Source organism: Equus asinus, chromosome 2 (assembly GCF_041296235.1).
Source record: "Equus asinus isolate D_3611 breed Donkey chromosome 2, EquAss-T2T_v2, whole genome shotgun sequence".
In the NCBI taxonomy this organism is placed as follows: Eukaryota; Metazoa; Chordata; class Mammalia; order Perissodactyla; family Equidae; genus Equus; species Equus asinus.
In genome coordinates, this window is record NC_091791.1 from 138404445 (window position 1) to 138429225 (window position 24781).

General features: G+C 37.3%; 1 protein-coding gene across 9 annotated transcripts in view; it reads left to right on the top strand.

The window, feature by feature from the left end:
* The first annotated feature begins 2484 nt into the window (after positions 1–2484).
* ICE2 (interactor of little elongation complex ELL subunit 2) overlaps positions 2485–24781 on the top strand; it is a 65142-nt gene continuing 42845 nt past the window's right edge. For 5 of the 9 annotated variants that reach the window (XM_044764777.2, XM_014851034.3, XM_070500619.1 and 2 more), the window contains exons 1-6: positions 2485–2743; positions 3675–3800; positions 5563–5667; positions 11556–11817; positions 12788–12907; positions 24234–24371. In XM_044764777.2, coding sequence (XP_044620712.2) covers positions 3760–3800; positions 5563–5667; positions 11556–11817; positions 12788–12907; positions 24234–24371 — 666 coding nt within the window. In that variant the 5' untranslated portion in view covers positions 2485–2743; positions 3675–3759. The remainder of the gene's footprint in view (positions 2744–3674; positions 3801–5562; positions 5668–11555; positions 11818–12787; positions 12908–24233; positions 24372–24781) is intronic. The other 4 variants (XM_070500614.1, XM_070500623.1, XM_070500622.1 and 1 more) reach the window with 4 other exon arrangements.

The window sequence follows — 24781 nt, forward strand, 5'->3', positions numbered from 1 at the left end:
TACAACTACAATGGGTGAATTTTGTGGGACGTAGATTATACCTGAATAAAGCTGTTTTAAACACACACGCACACACACACACAGATTTCCCATCACCCAGGGAATAAAGTCCAAATTCCAAATTCTCCAGCAAGGCATGAAGGCCCTCTACGGTCCCTCCTCCCCTTTCCAGTCCAATGGCCTTCATGTCTCCCACACAACAATGCAGTTGCTTTTCCCCTTCCCAGAACTGTAGCACTGTTTCACACGTCTGTGCTTTTTCACCCCTGAAAACCCACAGTCCTTTCTCTTCCCAGTGAACTCCTACTCATTCTTCAAGACCCAATGTAAATTAAACAACTTCTCTGAAGGGATGTCTAAATTTTGTTTAGAGTTTGTGTCAGTCAAAATGAGTTCCTTCCTCATTGTGTTCCCATAGAATCTATAATGTGTGTGTATCCCTTTTTTTTTTTTTTTTGCTTAAGGAAGATTAGCCCTGAGCTAACATCTGTGCCAACCTTCCTCTACTTTGTTTGTGGGATGCGGCCACAGCATGGTTGACAAGTGGTGTAGGTCCACACCTGGGATCCAAACCCATGAACCCGTGCTGCCAATGCAGAGCACGCCGAATTTTAGCCACTATGCCACAGGGCTGTCCCCACAATGCACTTTTTACATATTACTTCTAATCCTCACAACAATCCTGTAGGTGAGATATTCTGTCTCGATTATCTTGGTGAGGAAATTGAGGCCCAAAGAGGAGACACAACATCTCTAGGATCACTTGCCAGTAAGCAGGAAAACTGAGATACAAACCTGTATCTGCCGGACTCCAAAAATCCATGTTCTTTTCACTAAACTGCTTCTGGTTTACAAAGCAAAGCATAAAGAAAGGATGCATATATTCACCATACTGTAATGGCAAAAGTTAAGAGATCTGATTTTTAGTATCGGCTTTATCACTGATCATGCAGTGTTCAAAGTAACAACAATCTGGGCCTCCATTTCCTTATCAGGAAAACAAGAGGGTTGGACTAGATAACCTCCAAAGTTTTTTCTGGCTCTAAAAATTCTGACTCAGTGTGCTATCTTTCAACCACCAGAACTCAGATACATCAGACCAGAACATACTATTTGATGATAATCTGTAATCTCAACCCAGGCCATGTCTGGTGATGTTACCATACCACACTACTATGGGCTGGTGCATCCCAGCAGCATGAGTGCTTGAACAATTCTTGAGCAGTTGCTGAAGACAAGGACAGGACTCCCACCTCTCTCTGACTGCATGCTTTGTGAGATAGTGCTCAACACTCGAACTCCTACGCTGCCTTGACATCCATCTCTGTTCCAGCACAGGCAGTCAACAGCACTCACCTAATAAGAAATAGTACTGCACAGTGCCAGGCATCACACCAGTTGATGTGCAAGTAGTGACAAGCACTGTCTCCTAACTGGCCTCTTCCCTGCAACTCATTCAATGCCTTGCCAGATAAACTTTCCTGTAACATAACAGAGAAGTCCCTTTCTCCCCTCAGCATTCCAATTCTTATACAATAAGTCAAAATCCTGTCTGGCTTATAAGGCCTTCTCTAGACTGGTCCCAACCTATTTTTCCAAACCCTTTTCCTCCACTACTTTTCATCGACTTTGCATTCCAGGCAAAACAAACTACCTAAGGGTCCCTTCATTCAAGGGAGATTTTTAACATAATTTTTACATAAACATAATTTTAAACGCTATCAGAAATTATTCTAAAATTTAGAACATGCTTTCCTGCTAGCATACGAACTGGACTCTATTCGTGAAATAGGTTTATGCAGCTCCTTGTGCTGGTCTCTGTCTAGAATGCCCTTTCCCATCGTTCACATACTTCAAGTTCTTCAAACGAGCGGGCAGGTTAAGTCCAATGTGCTGACATATAAGTACTCAAAAGATGTCTTTAGCTATTCAAAGCTGCTTTCTGTCCCTGTCACTAGTAATTTCCCTCCCTCTGTAAACTCACACAATCTTTTCCAGAAACCTCTCTTATGTAGCTTATCACTCTCTATTTTGTTTTATAAATTATTCAAGGTGAATGTCTTAGACTCCCAATGATCAAAAGCTCTTTGAAAAACCAGTATCTGGTCTTAGTCCTACGTGTACCCAGCTCCAAGCACAAATTATAAACCCTCAATAAACCTTTCCTTAACGAATGGGAATAAAACTGGTGGAGAGCCAGAATGGCCGCTGGTGGAAACTGACATCTAAAATGGGTTGGAGTGGAGGCCCTACTATGTGCCAGTCACTGTGCTGAGCACAGCTTCATCCCTTACTTCATTTAATCCTTTCAAAAACCGTACTAAGCAAGAGTTAATAATATCTCCTTTTACTGATGCGATGTCATGGTGGAAAGTTAACTTACTTGGCTAAGGTCACAAACAAATGTGTTTGGGTCTTTCCAGCATTGTACTCGCCCCGCCTGCCCTCCTTCCAATTTATCACCCCTGCAAGGTCGAGGACTTTCTAGAACAACACACAACCCCTACTCCCTTCTCGCAGTTTCCAGCCGGACTGTACGGAATAACCCGATCGGGGAGCGGCCTTTTGAAGTCGCACTGGCCGCGCCCGCTGCGTCGCTCGTGACGTCATCACGCAGGGCCAAGGCGGCGCGACCACGTTCTTTAAATACGGCCTCGCTAGAGCGCGCGACAGTGAGAGGAGTGGGATGGAGTGTGCATGGAGTGGGGCTCGTGCTTGGGGCCAGAGCCCGGCGGACCACGAGGTGGGCAGAAAGGCTGCTTTGCAGCCGAGACGCGAAAGGAGGGCGCTGCCCTGCGGGCGGGCGCGCTCGGACCGGGGCGGGAGGAGGGAACATGGCGGCCCCACGGCCGGGCCGGGCCCCTCCGACGCGACCCCCTCCTCCGGCTGTGCTCGCCCCTTTCCCTGCCTTCCTGGAACCTTGTTTCTCCTTTCGTCCCCTCTCCCTCAGCCATGCCTTTTGCCTTCATCGGCTCTCCCTCCTCAGCCCCACACTGGGTGAAGTGTGAGAGGTGGGTTAAGGGGGCGCCGGTCGGGCCCGTCGGGTACCGAGAGACCCAACTTCTAAATTTGGTAGCTTCTCACCTACCGCTTTGATCAGTCTGCCCCGGGTGACAGGAGAGCGCCACACAGGGAGTGAGCAAGCTAGATTCGTAGTCCTGGCAGTTCCTCTAAGTGATCCTGAGAAATGTCACTTACGTTGCCTGGACCTCAGCCTCCTCCGAAGAGAGGTTCTCCTTGAAAGAGTCTTGATATCCAGGGAGCTTTTGTCCTGCGTGGCTTGGCAAAATATGCCCCTTTACAGTGTATGGTTGGGAAAACAGAGGCAAGATTTATTTTGTCAGTAAAGGGGTCGGAGGGAGCTGCAGTAAGACATATAGCTCCATGCCATAAGGTGATCTAGCATGTAAGCAACGAAAACACCATCATGCTGCGACTCTTCTTTCTCAGAGAGTGTCCCCAGAGTGACATTCCTAGAGTAAGGTAAATGGAGAAGGACTCATCCTACATCAACATTGGGAATAAGCATCGGTCTGCTGTCCTCTGTTTTAGCTGTCTGTCGGTTGAGGGTAGGTGTCAGGAACAGGTTCCTCCTCACCTGAGTTAACAGCATCTGGCCCAGCCAGTCATCTGCTTTTGATCTTGACCTTTTGTTTTTCCTCAATTGAGTGTAGATTCGGGATAAAATCCTGCCTCCGCTGGACCCTGCACTGCCAGGCAGCAGAATTCTGACCCAGAGTGAAGCAGAAATCTAGGAATATGAGCTCCATGATGGCCATGGGTGAACCAAGGCTGAACTGGTGAGTGACATCTGTTTGTAATCCCCTAAACAGAACTGAAGGGGAGCTGGTGGCTGGATTAGGAAAGGTTTCTGGCCTGGAGAGATTTGGAGGAAACAGGTGGCTCAGAACGTACCCCATTCTCATCTTCACATACTGAGCACTTTTGAGTTACAGCTGCCTGCATTTCCTCCCCTAAGGAGATGACAATTAAGCACTCACATTGCTAACAGCTATAACTCCATCATGTATTTGTTGTTGGTCTCTAAGTGAAGGAGAGATGCTGGAATTTTCTTGTGTCTGGGAACCTTGCCCATTTCTGTGCCAGTAATAAGAAGATCCTCTTTAAGAATAGACAAGTTTCCTTTTGTTATATTGAAATCTGTATCAAGTGATAATGTAAATGCATAGATTATATTTTAGAAGTGTATGAGAACTTCACAAATAGAGGACTAAGTAATATAGTGGCTTTGTAGAGATCTAACTAATACATGAGCTGCTTTAGATCAATTTAGCGTTTACTGAGCATCTACTCTTAGCTAGTCAAGGAGAATACAAAAGTTAGTACTGAAGAGATTACAAAGATGATTAAAATAGTAAGTGACTCAAAGAATAGTATGTGCTCGGTAAGTATTTGTTTATTGCAGACAATGGTCCCTTCCACCAGGAGCTCACAGTCCCTGAGTCCCATGACTTTGTTTTAGTATGATATGCAAAAACCGTAGAATTTAATGAGATCTCACAGATAGAGTACCATAGCAAGTAATAAGAAACTGCAGTGGTGCATAGCAAGTAAGACATTATGATTTTACCATTTATACCATAATCATAGTTTTTTGGATAAAGGCCTTTAAAAACAGTAAGAAATGGATATGGAGCAAATATGCTAAGAGTTTCCCATCTGGGGATTGGGGCAGCCAGAAGTTGCCATTTGATTAGATTGTTCTGTTGTAAGTTTTAAGAGGCATGCACATTTATGTTCCTTGCCATAAAGAATGTTCCCATGCAGCACAGATGTTCTTATATACCATTGACATTGTGAAACCAGATGTGGTCTAGAGCCTTTGCACAGTATTGTGGCCCTTAAAACTATCCTTTTCCACAGAATCCTACTTATCTTTGTCTTCCCTAGATGAATGGTTCTCAGTGGTTTTAATTTTTTAATTCCTTCGTTTAACCAGCACTTTTTGGATGCTTACTATATGGAAAGCATTGACTATAATATATTAGTCTGTAAATGAATTATGATGTTAGGGAAAATCATATATGACCCTAGAAGTGGTTTTAGCAGAGGCACACCATTTATCACATTTGCCAAGTTAACAAAAATAAGTAGGATATTCAGTCTTTGTGGTGTCTTTTGGCCCGGCGCAATAGTGCATGAAACAAAAATAAGTTGAGCAGCATTTTCTTTCAACAGTCAAACATCTTAATGTTATTCCACAGAGCCTGAGGTGAGCCCTGCCCCGACAGACCCTTTATTGTATTTCAGTCTGTTCAATCTTTAACTCTCGAGTATCTCTCACATTTGATTGGGTTCTAAAGGAAAAAGCAAGGCTGATTGTGGAAGTGGAGAATGTTAGAATGGGCTTGGGCTAAAAGCTACCCAAGAAGTAAAACACTAAACTCACACATCTGGTACATAAAATTATTAAAAATGTGATTGTCTGGGAAAGGGGGTGTAGAGGACATGTAGTTAGAAATTACAGTTGTACCATTATGCTGCTTAATCTAGCTTGAAATTTTGAGTTATCAAATGCAAGTAAATTACTTTGTTTCGCAGGGATGTTTCCCCAAAAAATGGCCTTAAGACATTTTTCTCTCGAGAAAATTATAAAGATCATTCCATGGCTCCAAGCTTAAAAGAACTGTGCGTTTTATCTAACAGGTAATATGTTTGTTTGGTTATTTATGTCCATATTTGTTTTTTTCTGATAGTTGAAGTTCTATATCTATATCTACTATTAAATATTCAAATTACAGAAATGTAAAAATTAGAAAATAGAACCCAATGCCTGAAGATAACCACTCTTTGGTGTATATGTATATATCTTTTCAGACCTTTCTCCACACACAAACAGATATATATTAAAATAAAGATGGGATCATACTATGAATACTATAAATACTATAAACCTGTTTTTCGGTTTGCTTTTTTTCATTTAAGGTAGTATTTCATGTATCTTCCCATGCCTCTACGTATAGCACAATCGTCTTACTGGTTGCATACTACTTCATTATATAGATGAACTTTTAATTCATTTAGTTAGTCCTATATTGCAAAATGTTGTGTTCTTTTTTTGCAGTTATAAACAGTACATTGATGAATTTCTTGTAATCATTGCTATAAGATAAATTCATATCTTTGGTCAGGTGGTATATAAATTTTGTACTTTAATAGATACTGCCAAATTCCCGGAGATTTTTTTTCCTCTCTGGTGTGAAAATGCCTATTTAGTGATAATTTTCCCTTCCCACTGCTTGCTTGCTATAACAGCTCTTCTTTCCTTTGTGATTGGCTGTTTCCACTCTATTGTGGATGAATCTTGAAACCAAGTAATTGGGTTTACCAGAAAGAAGTGTGAATATTCCAAATGAAGATTTGGGGAGCACCCTTAGGGGAGCTCAACATCCACTTTCATTCTTTCTCCACTCCTTTTGCATATTTCCAGCCTCTGCATCAAATGGGACCCCATCTTTTCCTTCTCAGTACCCTTTCTGTCAATTAGTATCCCCTCTTACTCCTGTATCTTCTTTTTCTCTTGATCAGTATTTAAATGTGCTCAAGTTTTTCCTGACTCAGTCCCTTGGACTCCACTTTCCCTCCTGGTTACTTTCTTACCTCTTCTCTCATTTGTACTTAAACTTCTTTAAAGACTTGTATATACTTGCTAGGAGGAAATGGAGAACAAAAAAGCTAAAACACATACAGAAAACAATTAACAAAATGGCAATAGTAAGTCCTTCCCTATCAATAATTACTGTAAATGGATTAAACTCTCCAATCAAAAGATAGATTGGAAGAATGGATTGAAAAAACAAGATTAAAAAAACTTCCCTGGGGCTGGCCCGGTGGCATAGTGGTTAAGTTTGCGAGCTCTGCTTCAGTGGTCTGGGGTTTGCAGGTTCAGATCCTGGGCACAGACCTACACACCACTCAAGCCATGCAGTGGCAGGAGTAAAATTGGCACAGATGTTAGTTCAGGAACAATCTTCCTCAAGCAAAGAGAGGAAGATTGGCAACAGATGTTAGCTCAGGGCCAGTCTTTGTCACCAAAAAAAACAACCCACCAAACCGCTCCACAAAATTTCCCTCTCTGCACATACCACTGCTCTTGCTTTCACTGAACATCCCACTCTAATCTGGCTTCCACCCTCACTAGTCTATTAAAACTGCTCCTCTCAAGATCATCAGTGAGCTCTTCTCTATGGCAATATCTCATTCTCATAGTTTTCTGGTGACTATGGTATTTCTCAGCTCTTTTGCCATCTTCATCTTCAGGCTTACCATACTGGCTCATCAGACTGGAGCTTTTTTAAAGTACTGATTTTGCACTCTCAAGCCAGTCTTTTGAATCTAAACCTTTGGGGATGTGTCTATGGAATCAATTAATTGGCCCCACTGATAATCATTTAGGTTGTTTCCATTCCTTTACTATTACGATGAGCATCCTTTTTATACATGTACTGGTATAAGTAGAATAAATTCCTATAAGAGGAGGATATGTGTTTTTTACTGATAGGTATTGTCAGATTGCCATTAAAAAACTTTAAACAAGTGCTTTTTTGATCCCATCAAATTAGTAGATAGGTTCACTTAAAAGAAAGCCAAAGTTGTATTAAAGAGACAATTTCAAAAATTAATGTTTTAAAGAGGTCATTTTAGAAGCAACATTCTTCTTGCCAAAGTGCATGATTATAATGTCTTTGCTAATATCAACTATAGAAAGTTAAGACCATAGATCATTTATGAATGTGCATCTATGGAAATTTTTTAAAAGCTATTTCTGTTATCCAACTTGGTACCATTTCTTGGAGGTAATTAATTTCTTAAAACTTAATTATCAGTTAAATAAAGTAAGCATTGCCTTTGTTTATTTGAGTCAAAGAATGCCTACCAGTTGTAGTGGCCTGGGATTTAGTGAACATGTATCTTTACCTTTTTTAAAAATAATTCCGCACCGTTTCATGAGCTTTTATCTCTGCCTTCATCTTTTCAGACTAAAAAATCTTGTATTAATCTTCTTCATCCTGTCACTGCTTCTTAATTATTTTAGTGGTTCTTTTCTAGTGCAGGTCTGTTCAACACACCCCCGGTGTAGGTTATAGATTATGTACGAGAAAGGACATCTTGCTGGCAGTTTAGTATACCTAATCCCTAGTCTTTTTTTCTTTGAATATGCTTGTTTTCCTTAAGATTTCTATATAGCAAAAAATAATTTAGTAGTATAATTTACCTTGTAGTATAGAAAAAATAAAGATGCAAGGCATCGATTTCTTATGTTTCTAGTCTTTCTTGCTAGCTTAAGTTTTACTAAATTTTATTGTAGTAAAGAATGGTTTTCCAGACTATATTGATTTACAACTGTTTTCTTGGTGGAAAAACTAGGAAGAATGTAACATTTTTATTAGCCCTAATTTTGTATTTTTTGTGTTCTTTAACATTTGGGAAAATATTGATACCTCTAATTATGCAGCTTTCAGCAATAGGAAGTTTTTATTCGACCCTTCTCCCTCCACTGAAAGGTAAATGTTTACCTTCTTTTAAATTAAAGTTTCTGATTGTAGATATTTATAACTGAGTTTTAAGTCAACAAGGAGGACAGTAGCTTCCAATACAAAAAAGAAAATTGTGAAATTTTAACATGTTTAATATAGAAAGTGAATCAAATCCAGGAGGTACAGGTAGACTCTAGAAGCCATTTCCAAAGGCTGCTCAACGAGACGACCCGGCCGGTAGACCTAAACCACAGGGAACGAAAAGTTTTCAATTCTGCCCTTTTCTCATCGAAACTTTAAGTAAAAAAAGAGAACGGGTAGTTGACAAAATGAAGGGGGAAAACTTCAAACCATCAGCTGAAATAAAATATAATGCTGTAAAGGTGGATTGAGAAGCCCTGTCAGATGCTCTTGGCTTGCACCCTGATGAAGATTTTGACAGCATTGCACATGGAAATGATCTTGATGTGCTGCCGTTTTATTCTTTGCTGAATGTAGCCAATTTAAACTGCTAGAATTTCTTGACATTCCTACTCTGGCGTATCTGAGTCAGCATCTTGTTGCTGCAGCAGCTTAATTAAATTTGCCAGTTTGTGCCACAAGGACAGACGTGTTCTCATATTCAGAGAGACAGCTGTGAAGCAGTATTGTTAAGAGTTGCAGACACAATACTGTTAGGTTTGAAAAGCTCTCTAGACATTTTTTAGTGAGAAATCAATTTGTTGTAATACATTTCTCCCAAGATCAGCAGTTAATATTCATTTTGTTAACCGAAAATATGCTTATTTTTATACAGTTACTGGAGAAACTTTAGTAGCTAAGTATGTCTTCTTTTACCTGTATTATTTTCAAAACTAATCTAAACATCCTTATTTTAATTTCCAAAATTCTTTTCCCGTTCACTAACCAGCTCTTTTGATTAGTTTTCCATTCATTTAGTTTAGTTCTAAAAGGGTTCTCTTGAATATTTTGCTTTATTTGGGGGCCCTAAGTCTTTTTCTAAGAATTTTAGAATTTTTACCATATTTATTTTAGTGTTGTAAAGTTGATTTAAAACAAATCAGTGGTAGTTTTAGATAGGAGCTTAACTCACCCTTTGTCCAGACATAGATCTAGGTTGGTAATTCTCAACCTTATCAGGCCGAAACCCTCCCACTTTTCCTAACAAATGTTTATAAAAAATAAGACCTCCTTTACTAGCCTGAATTGAAAATTCATAGATAATAATAACTACAGACTTAATATTTAAAAATAATGTCCTAGCTATATAAACGTGAAATAAAAGGAAAATAATTTATAACATATATTTTAATGTGTAAATACATAGATACTACTACCTTAGAAGATATAATGAAGTAGTCAGATGCCCCAGCTATAAGATTAAGGTTGGATTTAAGAGAAGTAAGATAAACTATACCATACAAAAATCATAAGAAAAATAAAAGAGAATAAAATATATTTTTAAGGTAAGTAATAGCAGACCAGACTTACTTATATATGATAAGAGAAAGCCTGAAGGGACTTTTGAAAGTTGTGCAGGACACAATCATACATTGCAGGCATCTAGTATTCCTCACTTCTAAGTGTCTTTAATTCTCTCCATCTTTTGTGACAATCCAGATGCACCCACAGGCTTCCAGAGTGTCCTGAGGGAATTAATACTGTCATGATTGAGAACCTCTGCTCTGTTTATTTCTTTCCCCTCCCGTTTCTCCCTCTTAATCCCTAATCTCCATGTCCTTAGGATTCTCCTCAGTCGCCTATTCAGTATGTTCAGTTTAGAAACCTGAGATTTCCGCAGTCACATTGTATTGATGTACATATTTATTTTTCTTTTTTCTCCATTCATTTTTCTGATCCACTTGATTATAAGGTCCTAGAGAGTAGAGACTGTATCATGCTCAATGTTGGTCCTGTCTCCAGTACCCAGCATAAGGCTGGCACATGGTAGTCACTCATTAAATATTAATGAGTCACTCAGTAAATATTAATTCATGCATATACTTGTTTTTCTTAAGATTGAAGAATGAATCAACAGAAATCTATCCTTCTCATTAGTTTCCCTTCCTCTTGTGTTATTGTTATTTAATTTGGAATCAAATCATAGGGAACAGTTACTGTGGTGGAAATTGGAGTTGTAGAGGCTAAAGAAATGTACTTTTGTGTGTATCTATGTAGTTTAAAACACCCTTGTTAAAAATGTAGATTTCAACAACTGAAAAGCAGGAATAGAGACAGATTATAAACAAGATAAGAAATTTGTATTCCTATACTTTAATTAGGGTGGAGAGGTGATTTTTAAAAAAATTTAGGGGAAGCATTTCATAAACAAATATGTAACAGGTTCTCTAGCTACTCACTACTTTCTCTAGTGCATTTCATTTTAGGTATGCTAAGATCTCCCTTTTGTATCCATACAAAACACAGAGACGTTTCCATGGACTCGGCCATGTACATGAGTGATAGAGGATTGTACAACTTTTCTTAAACCACTATTGCTTACATAAAACATGGCACACACTTTTGGAATTTTCTTTTTAATTCTTGACATAATTAAAGTAGAGGAAACTAGAAAATTTAGAATCTCAGTGAGAATTTGTGAATTTCAAGTTAGTGACCTCATCATATCCTGCTCTTAGTGGCTTCTGTTCACCCTGTTAACTGATATATCTTACTGAAGAATTTAAGCATTAAAAAACAACTTGCATTGTAATAAAATATAAACACAAAATACCTGCATACATAATTGGCAAGAATGATTTACTCTTCTTCATAAAGAGAAAAAACTTCCAAATTGAATAACTTGTCTAAGGATTATGCCTCTTCCTCTCCATCAGATAATTGAAGGTAAGCTTGTAATGTGATCCTGTCCTGCAGAATACTTAATTTACACCAAATAGCTAAACATCAAAATGCAGGTGGCAGAGTTAGATAATAATCCAGAATTTACTGTGTTAATCATGCTATATTCTCCGTGGTGATTGAGAATCATGCCGTTCCATGATAGTAATCTTCATGCGAAAAGCACATATTTGTAAATTGTATTTTTTTTTCCAGACGTATAGGAGAAAATTTGAATGCCTCAGCAAGTTCTGTAGAAAATGAGCCGGCAGTTAGTTCAGCAACTCAAGCAAAGGAAAAAGTTAAAACCACAGTTGGAATGGTCCTTCTCCCAAAACCAAGAGTTCCTTATCCTCGTTTCTCTCGTTTCTCACAGAGAGAGCAGAGGAGTTATGTGGACTTGTTGGTTAAATATGCAAAAATTCCTGCAAATTCCAAAGCTGTTGGAATAAATAAAAATGACTACTTGCAGTACTTGGTATGTATTTTGTTCTTTAGCTTCAATAAAAATATTTAAGTTAGGGAATATTTTAAATCTGCTTTTATGCTTTTGGGTGCAATCACATTAACGAAAATGAGAAATTTAAGGAGTTTAATTCGCAGAGCATTGGTGCTTTAATTCTTTTGTTGGTTCTATTGTAGTTCAGACATCTTGCTCTAGTTCTGAGCGTATTTCACTCCAGTTCATCTTAAGTACTAGCAGTAAAACTTTACATTGCTCGTTGAACCAATTTTAAATTTTTAATTATTACTTTAAGTAGTTTCCAAATTCTCAATTATATAAATGATGGTGTGCTGAACATCTTTGTTGCAAACTCTTTGTTCATATTTATGATTGTTTCCTTGAGAGAAATTCTTAAAAATATATTTGTCAGATCAAAAACTATACGTATTTTTAAGGCTTTGATCTATAGTGGCTCATGGGTAAATTGTTCTGCAAAACATTTAAACCAGTTTGTTTGTACCACTGTTGTATGAAGGGTTTTTTAAAACAAAGATCTTCCCTAATACTAGACATTCCCTTTTTTACCTGTAATTTGATGTGGAAAAAATGGTGATCCCTTGTTGTACATTAATTTACAGTGATTACTAATGAAAATAAACATGTTCCATGTGTTTATAAGCTATTTCTTATTTCTTCTTGCCTGTTCATATTGTTTACTCATTTTTCCATTTGGGTGTTTGTCCTTTTTAATATTAATTAAGAGCATTTTATAAAATAAGCTTATTAATTCCTAAGCATGTTTTAGTCATTTGCTTCTCCATTTTTGTGGAGTTTTTAATAACAAGTTTGTCATTATAAATATTTTTATTTTTTCTTTTTGCTTTCTGCTTTGGATATGCTAGTTTAATTATCCTTTAAGTCCACCTTATTAGAGCAATGATTGAGAAGTGATTGTTTTTAACCAAGCTTCTTATTCCAAGACGTCTACTTTTTTGAAAATCAGGATATGAAAAAACATGTGAATGAAGAAGTTACTGAATTCCTGAAGTTTTTGCAGAATTCTGCAAAGAAATGTGCACAGGATTATAATATGCTTTCTGATGATGCTCGTCTCTTCACAGAGGTAAAACACAAAAAAATCACATTTACTTAAACTACCAAGAAATAGGCAATAGCGGCATTTTAAAATGTGTGATGGTCCTGCCAACAGCATATGGAAATATCAATATTATCAATTTATGGAGACAAAATTATAGGTCTTTTGTTCATCATGTATTTAAATAATAGAAACACTAACACCTGAAAAACCAGGTACTGTAGTATATCCCTATTTGGATTTTTTCTTTTAATGATCCAACTACTGTATTTGAGTTATTTTACTCTCATGGGTGGTTTGATCTGATGCACTGATTTTCCTTGCAAGAGAATGGGTGTTTAAGGGGTTATCTTGGTCCTTAAAAATCTGAATGGGCCTTAGTCACATAAATTTGTATTCATTATCTTCATGGTAACCAGCCACCAAATGATAAGTTTCAACTATGAGTTCATTTTTTGATACTTGAATTCTTCGTGCACCTTTATTAGCAAAGCATGTAAATCACTTTACTGTCATTTAGTGGGCCTAGGAGAAATTTAGAGTACGTACTTAAATAGTAGTTATTAATATATTTTATTGTAGTAGAGTTCATCTACAAACACCGACGCCAGTCTGAATTTTTTTAAGCCTTTAAAACTAGTCACTGTATACAACAATGTGATACATTTAACACTATTGAACTCTGCGCTTAAAAAATGGTTAAGATAGTAAGTTTTCTGTGTATTTTACCACAAATTAAAAAAAAGCAAACTGGTCACTATAATTTGGGGGACAGCAGAGAGTATTAGTTTGACCTTTTAAAAAAAAACTTTTTAAGGTGAAATTTTGTTAATATGAACCAGAAGAATGAATCTTCTAAATAAAAGGAAAGATTCCATTTTCTCTGAACCTAAATATGATATACTAAAATTCAGTGTCATATTTTTCTATATGGAAAAGGAACTAGCTGTAGGTGTTCCTGTTTTAATAGTGCCTTTGAAAGGACCAGAGTGATGGTTTTAAAACATAAATCACCTCCCCTCATTTCACTGGTTTCAAATGGCTCCTCATCTCACTCAGGAAGAGACAGTCGTTACAAAGTCCTGTAGTGCCCTGATCAGGCCTCCCCACCACCCCCGCCTCCCCCCCGCCTGTGTCTCTGCTACACATCTCCCTCTCAGTTGTTCCACTCCCACCTGCTGGCCTCTTTATGTTTCTTGAATACTCCAGGCGTGATCCTGCCTTAAGGCCTTTGACTTTTCCCAGCTTTCTGGCAAACTGTCCTCCAGATATCTACATGGATTAGTTCCTTGATGCCTTTAAGTCTCTCTCTGTTCAGATGCCAACTATCAATTAGGATGCCCCTAATTACCCTATAAAAAATTGCATCACCCTCAGTGTCCCCTTTACCATGTTTTATTTTCATCGTCGTTCTCCACAACGCCTATATGTAAGTACTGTTTTGTGCACTGCTGTGTTCCCAATGACTAGAACAATGCCTAGCACGGAGTAAGTGCTCAAGTGCTCAGTGTAATTATTTGTTAAGTGAATCTTAAAAAGCTTACTAACAAAGTACAGTATTTGGCAGCTAATAATCAGCATTAAGTCATTTTTTTTAGCCAGATTGACTTGGCAGCACATTTTCTCTAATTTACATTTTACATCTCCACCCCAGGGTCAGCGATATATTTTTCTAATTTTTTTTACTGTTTTAAAACTTTGTTTATATTATTAAATGTAATGCACCTATGGAAAAGTATGTGAAACAAATATATACAGTTTCACAAATAATTAAATAGTGAACACCTATGTGACTCTAAGTCAAGAAATAAAACGTTCCCAGTAACCCAGAAGCCCCTGTGTCTCGCTCCTGTATGAAGTAATAATGCTGTCCCAAGTTTGGCATTGATGATCTCCGTGCCTTTCTTCCTGGTAGTTCTTCTAGCTCTCTTTTACTTGCTTTTGAATTTTATGTGAACAGAGTCATTTTGTTCTTTTATGTGAACAGAGTCCTTCCCTCTTTCACTCAATATTATGTTCGTGAGATTTGTGTGTATGTCTGTGGTTGTAGTTCATCATTTTCATTTCTGTACATTATTACATTATATGAATAAACTGCAATTTATTCTGTTGATCCAAATTTGGATTGTTTCCAGTTTGGGGCTATTCTGATGCTCCTATGAAAATTCTCACGTCTTTCGATGCACATGTGCATGTATTTCTGCTGGGTATATACCTAGAAATGGAATCATTGGGCCATAGAGTATGCATATCGTAAACTAGTAGATAATGTCAAACTGTTTTCCAAAGTGGTTATAGCACTCTACGTTCCAGCCAGCAGGGTTTGAGAGTTTTATTGCTCCATATCCTCAACAGTTGATGCAAGTCATTTTAGTTTTAGCCAGAGGATATGGTGCTATATATATAATAACACTGTGCATCTTTCATTTGTTTATTGGTTATTTCTTGTCAATTGACTGTTCAAGTTTTGCCCTTTATTCTACTGGATTTTCTGTCTTTTGTTATTGATATGTGAAAGTTCTTTATATATTCTAAATACAAAAATTGTATGGGTTATATATGTTGGAAGGTTTTTCTTTTATTTGATAAAACGGTCTCTTTTAATCTACAAATTCCTCCTTCCTCCCTTTCGTTTCTTTAAAGTTTATCTCTTCAAGAACCTCGGTCATTTGCCTTGTAGAGTTTCCCACAGCCTAGATTTTGATGATTGCATATTCATGGTGATGTTCAACATGTTCTTCTTTTAGCTGTATTTCTTACAAATTGTCAGTGAGGTCCAGAAGCTTGATCAGAATGAGTCTTGCCAGAGAAATTGAACACACAGATCGTAGTGTATTCTTTAATCATGTGGCACGAAATGTCTGGTTGTTTCTTTTCTTTTCTTTTGTGTTTTTTTTTGGGGGGTTTTTAGAAAGATTAGCCCTGAGCTGACATCTGCTGCCAATCCTCCTCTTTTTGCTGAGGAAGACTGGCCCTGAGCTAACATCCGTGCCCATCTTCCTCTCCTTTGTATGTGGGACACCTACCACAGTCTGGCTTGCCAATCGGTGGCATGTCTGCGTCCAGAATCTGAACCGGAAAACCCCGGCCCGCTGAAGTAGAACGTGTGCACTTAACCACTGTGCCACCAGTCCGGCCCCTGGTTGTTTCTTTTTTGTGATGTTAGTAGCTATTGATGCTCAGTGCCTAGAGCCATTCATTTGCTGGGGTTTGCATAATTGTAAGGTTCTAACTGCGTCATTAATTTTTATTTGTTAGTTGGAATAATTTTATTACGATATGTTTTCCCTCATCTTCTCTTTGGTTTCTCAGTTCATGTAGCAGAAACAATGCTAGATTGTTTCCCTTTATATATCAGTTTTGAAAAAATTAATTGGTTCCTTTTTATTCTCCAATGGTGATCAGTGTTTTCTTTTTTAAAAATGTTGTTATTAAATCATGGAGTTAAACATATTTGATGGGTTTTAGTCCACTACAATTACCCTTTTTTATTTTGTAAGGAAGATTGTCCCTGAGCTAACATCTGTGCCAATCTTCCTCTTTTTGCTGCAGGAAGATTGTCCCTGAGTTAACTAACATCTGTGCTCATCTTCCTCTATTTTGTATGTGGGATGCCGCCACAGCATGGCTTGATGAAACAATGCACAGGTCCATGCCCAGGAGCCGAACCTGCAAACCCCAGGCCACCAAAGTGGAGCATGTGAACCCAACCACTATGCCACCCTGCTGGCCCCTACAATTACTCTTTTTGAATCTCAAATAATACCGACTTTGGCCAGTGACAGGCTCTTCATTATTGGCTTTTGAGTCACTCTAGTAGTCCTTGAGGCTCGTTTTGTACATTTCTTGTTCCAGCCCTGGAATCAGCCATTTTCTAAAAGATCCCTTATTTCTTTTAGTGGAAAATGGTATTTCAAGACTACCATCTGGGCACTAGGATGCTCATTGCTCCTGGGTTGGTCATTGTTTCTGAGACTATTTCAGCAGATGGGGCTAGGAAATATATATTTAAAGAAAAAATACCATGTATGATGTCTCATTTGCTTTGTCCCACATACTCACAACAGCTTCAGAATACCAGTACTAATACTACTGATCAATAGGATTACTGAAAAAAGAAAAACAGTTTGAAAAATGTTTTTGTATGTTCTCCCCTACTTTTTTTTAAAAGGTTGTACTATATATTGTTAGATGTGTAGCCATTACATACTGAGTGAACTCTCTTTTTTTTTGCTTTTTCTCCCCAAATCCCCCGAGTACATAGTTCTATATTTTAGTTGTGGGTCCTTCTAGTTCTGGAATGTGGGACGCTGCCTCAATATGGCCTGATGAGCGGTGCCACTTCTGCACCTAGGATCCGAACCGTCGAAACCCTGGGCCGCTGAAGCAGAGCGCGCCAACTTAACCACTCGGCCATGGGGTCGGCCCTGAACTCTCCCTTTTTAATCCACATTTAATTTTTAAATTAATTTTATTGAGGTATAATTTATGTATGGTATCCTTTTTTTTAAAAAAACAGATTCACCCTCAGTTAACATCTGTTGCTGGTCTTTTTCTTCTTCTTTTTCTCCCCAAAGCCCCCCAGTACATAGTTGTGTATTCCAATTGTAGTCCTCCTAGTTCTGCCATGTGGGATGTCACCTCAGCGTGGCTTGATGAGCGGTGCTAGATCCGTGCCCAGGATCCAAAGTGGAGCACATGAACTTAACCACTGGGCCATGGGGCCAGCCCTCTAAGTCTCCATTTTAGGTGCATGTCAGTGCATTTTGACAAATGTCTACTCTTGTGTAACCATGACCACAATCATGATATGGAATATTTCCATCACACTAAAAAGATCTCTGTGCCTCTTCCCATCCGTGGCCCCAGGAAAGCACCAATATGCTTTCTGTCACCATGGATTAGATTTGCCTTTGCTAGAGTTTCATAAAAATTGAATCACATACAATGTACTCCTTTTTGTCTGGCTTCTTTCACTCAGTATGATTTTTGAGAATCATGCACATTGATCTAAGTATCTATAATGTGTTCCTTCTTATTCCTTTTTGTTTTGTTGTAGGGCTGTACCAAAATTGGTTTATCAGTTCAGCTATTGATGGGCATTTATGTTATTTTCAGTTTGTGGCAGTTATGAATAAAGTTACTATGAACATTCTTGTACATGTTTTTTGTGGACGTATATTTTCATTTTTCCTGGGTAAATAGGGGTGGAATTTCTAGATCATATGGCAAGTGTAGTTAAATTTTCTTAGAAACTGCCAAACTGTTTTTTGTAGTGGATGTACCATTTTACACTCGCACTAACAATGTTGTAAGAGTTCCAGTTACTCTATGCTTTTGCTAACACTTAATATTATTAATCTTTTTTAATTTTAGCCAACCTAATGGGTGTGTAGTGGTGTCTCATTATGGTTTTCATTTACATTTCCCTGATGAGCAGTGATGTGTTAACATCTTTCTGTGTGCTTATTGGCTTTGCATGTATTCTTTTGTGAAATATCTGTTAAAATCTTTTGCTGATTTTATTGGTTTTTATTTTTATTGAATCTTGAAAGTTCTTTATTCTGAATACAAGTCCATTATATATATTGTTTTCTTCCAGTTTGTGACATGCTTCTTAGTGTCTCTCAACAGAATTTTAATTTTAATGAAGCTAATTTTTCAAAATGTTTTATGGTTAGTGCTTTTATGTATTCTAGCACAGAAATATTTGCCAACCCTAAGTGGTTCTCATCTGGGGTCACTTTTACTCCTTTACCCCTGCTCCTCCTCCCTCAGGGGACTTTAGCAAGGTCTGGAAACATTTTTGGTTGTCAGAACTGGCAGAATGCTACTGATATCTACTGGCTAGAGGGCAGGGATGCTGCTAAACATGACATCCCCCACAGCAAAGAATTATCCAGCCCAAAATGTCAGTAGTGCTTGCGTTGAGAAATCCTGATCTAGAGGTTTTGTGATTATAACTTTTACATGAATGTCTATGGTCATTTCAAGTTATTTTTTGTTCAACATGTTAGGTTCAGATCAGAGTTTATTTCTCTTTCATATGAATATCTAGTTGTGCTAGCGTGGTGGTTCTCAACTGAGAGTGATTTTGCCTCCCAGCAGATGTTTAGTAAAGTCTGGAGACATTTTTGGTTCTTACAGCTGAGGAAGAAATGCTTCTGACATCTAGTTGGTAGAGCCAAGAATGTCGCTAAATATCCTACAGTATGCAGGACAGTCCCCTACCACCAAAAGTTATCTGGTCCCAAATGTCCATCATGCCAGTGTTGAGAAACTGCCTAGCACTGTAAGTTGAAAAAGCTATTTTTTCCCTTCATTGGACTGCCTTGTCACCATCGATATGTGGGTCAATTTCTTGACTCTATTCTATTTCATTAGTCTGTATATCTGTCTTTATGCTAATACCACCTGGTCTTGTGGTAAGTTTGGAAACCATGTAGTAAAGTCGTGCAACTTTGTTCTTTTTTTAAAATTGTTTTGGCTGTTATCAGTCCTTTACATTTCCCTGTAAGATTTTGGAATCAGCTTGTCAATTTCTACAAAAAAACTAGATGGGATTTTAATTGGGATTGCTTTGAATCTATAGAACTTGTATTTTACAAATACCTCTTAAAATAGTGTTTAACTAGATTACTTTTTTTCTTTTTAAATGAAATCTGACCATCTCTTATCTTTTCATTAGAAAGTTTAATAGTTCATGGTAATTGATGTATATGGACTTGTTTGTAATTTCTGTTTTTCTAAACTTCTTTCTTCTTTTACTTCTTTTGAGAGAATTGATGTTTTTTCCCCTTTCTTTTTCCCCTCTATTGATTTGGAATTGATACATTGTTTTTCTGTTCTCTTAGTGGTTACTCTGGAATTTTTACAATGAATTTTTTCCCTCACTGAATTGCTTTATCATCAATATGTGGGTCAATTTCTTGAGTCTGTTCTGTTTTATTAATCTGTATGTCTACAGAGACCGTGTGGAGAATTTTGACTCACATCACATCCCTGCTGATTGATATTGTTGTTTTAATGCTGTCTCTTTTGTAACCCTACCTGCATTATTTTATATGGACAATGTTTGTTTTCATTTATCTACAAATTTTGACAGTTTTTTGGCTTTCCATTTCTTCTCAAATCTACATTCTGAGATCCTCTTCATTATTCTTGAAATGTTATGTTCTAAATGTTCCTTTGATGAAGGTGTCTTGGTGATGAACAATCTCCTTTTTTGTTTATCTGGAAATATTTTTGTTTTGTTCTCATTCTAATAAAATAGCTTCATTCCATACATAATTCTAAGTTGACAGTTTGTTTTATTTCTCAATGTTTGAAAGTATAATTTGACTTTTTCTGGCTTGTGTTATTGTTATTGAAAAGTGTGTTGTCTGTTATTTCTTTTAGGGAATTGGTCTTTTCTGTCTGACCACTCTTTAGTGTTTTACAGTTTCATTACAATGTGGGGTTTTTTTTTTTCTTTTTTTAAAGAAATTCTACTTGGTTCTTGTGTTTCTTGTATCTGTAGATTCATATCCTTCATCAGTTCTGGAAAATTCTCAGTTGTTTTCAGTTATTGCTTCTCCTTCGTTTTCTCAACTCTATCTCTTTAGGATTCCCAGATTTCGTAAGTTAGACCTCAGTCTGTCTTCCATTTCTCTCTTTCTTTTTTTTTTTTTTGGTGAGGAAGATCAGCCCTGAGCTAACATCTATGCCAGTCTTCCTCTATTTTGTAAGTGGGACGCTGCCACAGCATGGCTTGTTGAGAGTTCTGTAAATCTGCACCTGGGATCCAAACCTGCAAATCCTGGGCTGCCAAAGTGGAGCACATGAACTTAACCACTAAGCCACTGGGCTAGCCCCTCTCTCTTTTTTTTTTATTGTGGTAAAATGTATGTAACATAAAGTTTACCATGTTAACCATTTTTAAGGAAAGTGCAATGGCATTAGATACATTCACAAAGTTGTTTGTGAATGTATTTCCACCATCCATGTACAGAATTTTCTCATCTTCCCAAACTGAACCTCAGTACTCGTTAAATAATAACTCATTCCCTCCTCCCCCTAGTCTCTGGCAACCACCATTCTACTTTTTCTCTCCATGAATTTTGACTTCTGTAGGTACCTCATATAAGTGGAGTCATACAATAGTTGTCCTTTTGTGATTGGCTTATTTCGCTTACCAAAATGTCTTCAAGGTTCAACCATGTTGTAGCGTGTCAGAATTTCCTTCCCTTGTTTTAAAATTTATTTTTAATTGTGCTAAAATACACATAATATAAAATTTACCATCTTGACCATTTTTAAGTGTGTATTTTGTTGGTATTAAGTACATTCATGTTGTTGTGCACCCAATCTCCATAAATCTTCTCATCCTGCAAAACTGAGACTCTGTACCCATTTCTGAACTGTTTCTACTTACAACACTTCTGACACCAAATATATGGGGTTTTTCTCCCCTACACCAACCAGTTCGCCAACTCTCCAGGCAGTGGGCCTAGGGTTCCTGTAACTCTCTCCTCTGGTTCAATAATTTGCCAGAACAGCTTGCAAAAATCAGGAAAGTGCTTTACTTACTATTTCCAGTTTATTAGAAAGGGTACAACTCAGGAACAGCCAAATGAGAGAGATGCATAGGACAAGGTATGGGAGAAGGGGCACAGAGCTTCCATGCCGTCTCCAGGCACAGCACCCTTGCACCTCCATGTGTTCAACGACCCAGAATCTCTCTGAACTCTGTTGTTTAGGGGTTTGTATGAAGATTTCTTTTCTTAGGCATGGTTGATTAAAGCATTGTATCTTGGTGATTAACTCCATCTCCAGCTCCTCTCCCCTCCCCAGAGGTGGGGGAGTAGGACTAGAAGTTCTAACCTTGTAATCATGCCTTGGTCTTTCTGGCAACCATCCCCCATCATTAAGCTATCTAGGGGCCACCAGTCATCTCATTAACATACAAAAGACACTTATCCCTCAAGATACGGAAGGTTTTAGGAGCTGTGTGTCAAGAGCCAGGGACAAAGACCAAATATATGTTTCTTATTGCATCACACCCATTAAACAGTAACTCCCAATTCCTCCCTCCTCCCAGCTCATGGCAACCATTCTGTTTTCTGTCTCTGAATTTGTCTACTCTAGGGACCCTCATTTAAGTACAGTCATATAGTGTTTATCTTTTTGTGACTGGTTTATTTTACTTAGCATAATGTCTTCAAGATTCATTCATGTTGTAGCATGTGTCTGAATTTCTTTTTTAAGGCTGAATAAATATTCCATTGTATGTATATGGACGTTTTGTTTATCCGTCCATCCGTTGGTGGACACTTGCGTTGCTTCTACCTTTTGGCTGTTGTAAATGGTGCTGCTATGAACATAGATGTACAAACACGTATTCAAATCTCTGCTTTTCAAGGCTTAAATGTAGGATTCTCATGTTCAGCTCCCTCCCTGATCTTAGAACTGGTTGAGGCATTTGCCTTCAAGCCACCTCGTCTTTCATGTGTTTTCTTACTGTTCACTGCTTCTATTCCTCCCCGCTCTAGGTGTTAGGGTTTATGTGTTTGTTTATGGTCCTTGGAGATTCTCCTTGCTTTTTACTAAGTTCAGCAATGCATAAAAATTGTTAGTTGTAATTTATCCAGGATCTAGTATTATTTGGATAGGTTTGGTCTTCAAGGTACCTACTCTACCATACTGCCAGAAGTAGTATCTGTTACATTTTTAGATTTCAAACATGTATGATACCATATTTTTCCTTTCTGGCACAAAATAAAGTTTAGGGAGTATAGTGATTTAAATTTCAAGATATTTTGAGTGTTAAACAACATTTGGGGGATGAGTGATGGGGAACAGCCTGAATCACTTAACCTTTGTTGTTTACTCAGCTGTTTTTCAAAGACAAATAAATTACTGGTTAAAAACCTTTTTTATTAAGTACATCAAATAATGATCCTTTAGTTGCTTAATACCTACCAGTTGTGAAATACCTTTAATAATACATAACGTATCTGGTATAAGTGTAAAACTGTGTTAGATTTTCCTGTGATTCTTTCTCTTGCTGTAATTGCTGAACTAAGTGAAACTCAGTTAAAAGCACTGGAACATTCAGCAGAATTTTACCAAGACACGTGTGCCAATAAATATCTAACCAGACGAGTCTCTATGTCACATAGTTCTTATAGATTGCTTCACTTTGCATGTTCAGTCTTAATAATGACTACCACGAGACGAGAATGTTGCGGGTGAAGGTTAACTAATATCGTAAATGAGGAGCAAAAATATTGTGCAAATCTGAGTTTTCAGTTGACTGGGGTTTTTAAAAACAGAGCTTTTCCATGTTGACCCACATCTGCCTTAGTTGCAAATAATATCCTGAATTAAATATCAAGATCAGTACTGAAAAGCGTGGATGGAGGGCAAGAATGTGGAAGATAGTGGGAAGTAGGGATGAAAGAAGAGGATTTGAAACTATGAATGAAAAGATATGTTGGAGTGGTTATTGATCTATAACGACGCATCTTATAAATGTCAGAAGGGGAAGAGGATAGAGATAGATTATAAAGATATGCTTATTGCTAACAGCTTTTGTAATGTAAAATATATTCGAAAGGCTTCATATTAGACTTCATTGACAGAAGAAAAAATGCGTATCTTAGAAGATAGTGTATGTGTGTGTTAGTTATAACCCCCCACCCGAAACTGCTGTGCTTCTTTGAGTTGTTTACATGTTATCACAAGTGGCATGTGTTCTGCTTGAGTAAAGCTATGAATTTTATTTCCTTCCTGATTATATTTCCTGGGAAGTCATTAATATTTTGAAAACAGTTTGGAGAGAAGAAAATGCTAAATACTCCATCATTTGAATTATTTATAACATTCTCATTTATTTTTTAGATTTTAGATTAGAAGAACCTGTAAGATAACTACTTTGTTAATTCATTGTTACTTGGGAATCTTTTTAGGATATTAAACTTATTTATTTCTAATCATTCATGTAACTGCTTTTTTTGCAGTCAAGTGTACTGAAATTTTCATGTGGCTTTATTTCTTCGACAGTTTCTTAAATAGCATAGAAAATATGATACGTCTTGTCTATTTAATTTTAAATTTTAATCCGATTGCTAATTTTAGTATAAGTAAATATCAATATTTTAAGAAATTAGGTTAAAAGAATTGTTTTGAAAAAGAAAAGATTAAATCAATTAAGGAATATACAATATACCTGGATTGTTAAAATTTTGATTAATGAAATGAGGCTAATGTTTGAAATGAATAATTATTAATCACATGTAACTAAATTGTTTTTGTTGCATTACTAGAAAAGTATGATACAGATTAATTTCTCTTTTAATTTTTTATTTCCTAGCAAATCTTAAGAGCTTGTGTTGAACAAGTGAAAAAGTATCCAGAATTCTATACTCTCCATGAAGTCACCAGCTTAATGGGATTCTTCCCGTTCAGGATAGAGATGGGATTAAAGTTAGAAAAAACTCTTCTTGCCTTGGTAAAGTTTACCATATGAAAGTATAAGCTTATTTTTGTCTGAAATATCATTTATATTTCACATAGGCAGTATTTATGTTTCAATTTTGGACAATAAGGGGATATAACTTTTAAACTATGAAGTACAAATATGCCCCTTTCTTTTTATTTAATGGATACCAATACTTGATATTTTTTTAAAATGTCACTGCAATCTTGCGCCATATAATGACATTTCGGTCAATGATGGATCCCATATATGATGGTGGTCCCATAAGATTAGTACTGTATGGCATAGGTGTGTAGTAGGCTATGCTATCTAGGTTTGTGTAATACACTCTATGATGTTTGCACAACAACGAAGTCACCTAACGACGCATTTCTCGGAATGTATCCCTGTTATTAAGCAACGTGTGACTGTACCAACTTTCC